The sequence below is a fragment of the Palaemon carinicauda genome, chromosome 30, assembly GCF_036898095.1.
Source record: "Palaemon carinicauda isolate YSFRI2023 chromosome 30, ASM3689809v2, whole genome shotgun sequence".
Taxonomy (NCBI): domain Eukaryota; kingdom Metazoa; phylum Arthropoda; class Malacostraca; order Decapoda; family Palaemonidae; genus Palaemon; species Palaemon carinicauda.
The window spans coordinates 52,831,429-52,834,377 of record NC_090754.1 but is presented as its reverse complement, the minus strand read 5'-3'; the positions used below and the strand labels follow the sequence as shown (position 1 = coordinate 52,834,377).

Below are 2,949 nucleotides of genomic sequence, written 5' to 3'. Positions count from 1 at the left end.
CCTATTTTCTCTAACTTTATATCTCTCATTACAATGGAATTATGTTCTTTTAATTCCCTTTTATCCGATGTATTTAATTTGGTATGTTCAAAGTCAAGTTTTAGAGAATGTTCAAATATTTGGTTTTCATGTTCAGAGTTGTTAATAATTTCCCAATTTCATTTTATCTTCCGTATTATCAATAATTTTCCATTTTAGTTTCTCTTTCGTAATGTAGACAATTTTCATCATTTCCTTTTTTTTTTAATATTTGGTTTAATGTTCAGTGTTGTTAATAATTTCCAAATTTAATTTTATCTTCCGTCATAACAATAATTTTCCATTTTATTTATTCTTTCGTAATGTTAACAATTTTCTCCATTTCCTTTTCAATCAAATTAATTTCTATTTACCTTTAATAAATAAAGCAAGTGATGTCATTAATCACTGGCATACACCTTTTACTTCAAAACCCAAATTTCACTTTAAAAAAAAAATCACTTTTCAGACAACCAGTCATATCACTTCAAGTGTCATGTCACTTCGGGAACCCATATCACCTCGAATGGCTGATCCATTTCTCACACTTTTCGAAGACATGACGGGTCACTTTTACAGAACTGTCTCCCCGTCTCATGTCAACATAGGTCACGTCACTTTCTCTTGACGAAAGTCAGGTCCAATGACGAGTGAGGTCAAAGGTAGGGGTCAGTTCACCACCTCAGGTCACATTCCGCATCGCTGGCGAGGTCACGGATGGATGCCCTGCCTTCGCTATATCTCCGGTTCACAGCTGGGCTTCTGGAGTCAAAGGGAAAAGTAATAAATATTTATAAAAAGAAAAGTAATACATATATATAAAGGGAAAATAAAAAATATCTATTAAGAGAAAACTAATGAATATTTATAAGGGGAAAACTAATGAATATTTATAAGGGGAAATGTAATAAATATCTATAATAAAGGTTAGAGTAATGAATATCTATAAATAATGTTATGACAGCTTTGGAACGAGAAATATTTATAAGTATGAAATTGCTCGCTTGGAAAAAGGAGTAAATATCTATAAAGGGAAAATTAATAAATATTTATAAAGGGAAAAGTAATAAATATCTATACATAATTTCATGACAGCTTTGGACGAATAAATATTTATAAGTAAGAAATTACATGCTCAAATTCTGGGTGTTACAAGATAAGTAATAAATACTTATTGGAAAAATAACAAATATTAATAGCTAATTTCATGACAGCCTTGGATGAAAAAATATTTTTAACTACGAAATTAGTCTATTTCCGGGTATGATGAGATAAGCAATAAATACTTATAAGTATATTATTGATAACCTAGATTGAAACAATAAATATTGATATAATTTATAAGCCATTGAAAGCTAAAGGAAAGTAAATAACAGATAATGAGAATAAATATCAAGAGAATTATTCAAAAATAAATATATGGAAATTGAATGAGGAAACAACATAATTTTTTTTTTATAATAATGTAATGTTAATATTTAAAAAGTATTTTATTTTACTTGTTCATTACTTCTTATATCGCTTATTTATTTCCTTATTTCCTTTCCTCGCTAGGCTGTTTTAACCTGTTGGAGCCCTTGGGCTTATAGCATTTTGCTTTTCCTACTAGGGTTGTAGCTTAGCTAGTAATAATGATGATAATAATAATGATAATAATAATAATCATAATAATAATAATAATAATGATAACGATAATGATGATGATGATGATAATAACAACAACAACAACAATAATAATAATAATAATAATAATAATAATAATAATAATAATAATAATAATAATAATAATAATAGATGAGTTTTGCGTTCACTAAACGTTTTTCAAAAAAGTAATTTTTATATGGGTAAATAAATTTTGCGATATAAATGCATCTATAAAAGCTATACTGAAATGAATAATATATTTAAAGCTGCATGAAGGAACATAATCGAACAATAATATAATTAAGGATGATAATTGGAGAAACATCTCCTTTATTTGAATTCATGACTAATAGTGTTTTTTGGATGAGAATCTCATGAGAAAAACATAAACCTTAGCATTAATTTCATCACCATCATCATCATCATCATCATCATCAACAAAGGGCCTCAAAAATATCGATAATTTATTTTAATATAAAAAAAATATATTCATGAAAAGAATGTAGGAGTGGATAGGATAGAACTAGGCCATCTGCAAAATGTATGATAACGATGAATGATAGGAAGAATAGAAGAAAAAAAGGAAGTGAAATATATGAGACCTATTGATAATTTTAGTACTAAAATATATTAATAAAACGAAATTATCAGTGAATAATATAGAACTAAACCAGTTGCAAAATGTATCACAACAAAGATAGAAAAATAAAAGAAAAAATGAAGTGAAATGTATGAAACTTATTGATAATTTATTTTAGTAGAATACCAAAATATATTAATAAAAAGGAAGAATCAGTAAGATAGAACTAGACCAGTTGGCAAATGTATAGGAACGAAGAAAGATAGGAAAAATGAAAGAAAAAATGAAATGAAATATATGAAACTTGTTGATAATTTATTCTAGTAGAATACCAATATATATTAATAAGTAGAGAGCAGGAGTAAATAAGATAGAACTAGGCCAATTACAACATACACCAAAGTGAAAATATGAAAAATTGAAGAAATAAATAAGTGAAAATATGAACCTTATCAATAATCTATTTCTGCAAAAAAAAAAAAAAAATGGTGAATGTAAATTAGAAGTGAATAGTATAGAACGAGACCAGTTGCACCATGTACAAAAAATTAAGATAGAAAAAAATGGTAGAAATAACAATACATGAAATTAAATTAATATAGAAAACGTGTACATTTTATTGTACAAAAGCCTCTAACAAAAATATTCGGACTAAAATGTGTCCATTAAATGAAAACACTCAACCTGAATTTATATATATAAAAAGA

At 26.5% G+C, this 2,949-nt stretch overlaps 1 protein-coding gene across 1 annotated transcript in view; it reads right to left on the bottom strand.

Annotated features, from left to right (window-relative positions):
- Positions 1-472: 472 nt before the first annotated feature.
- Positions 473-2,949, bottom strand: part of LOC137623527 (cell adhesion molecule Dscam2-like) — a 137,015-nt gene continuing 134,538 nt past the window's right edge. Inside the window, 1 exon segment of the mRNA XM_068354360.1 lies at positions 473-780. Coding sequence (XP_068210461.1) covers positions 693-780 — 88 coding nt within the window. The 3' untranslated portion in view covers positions 473-692.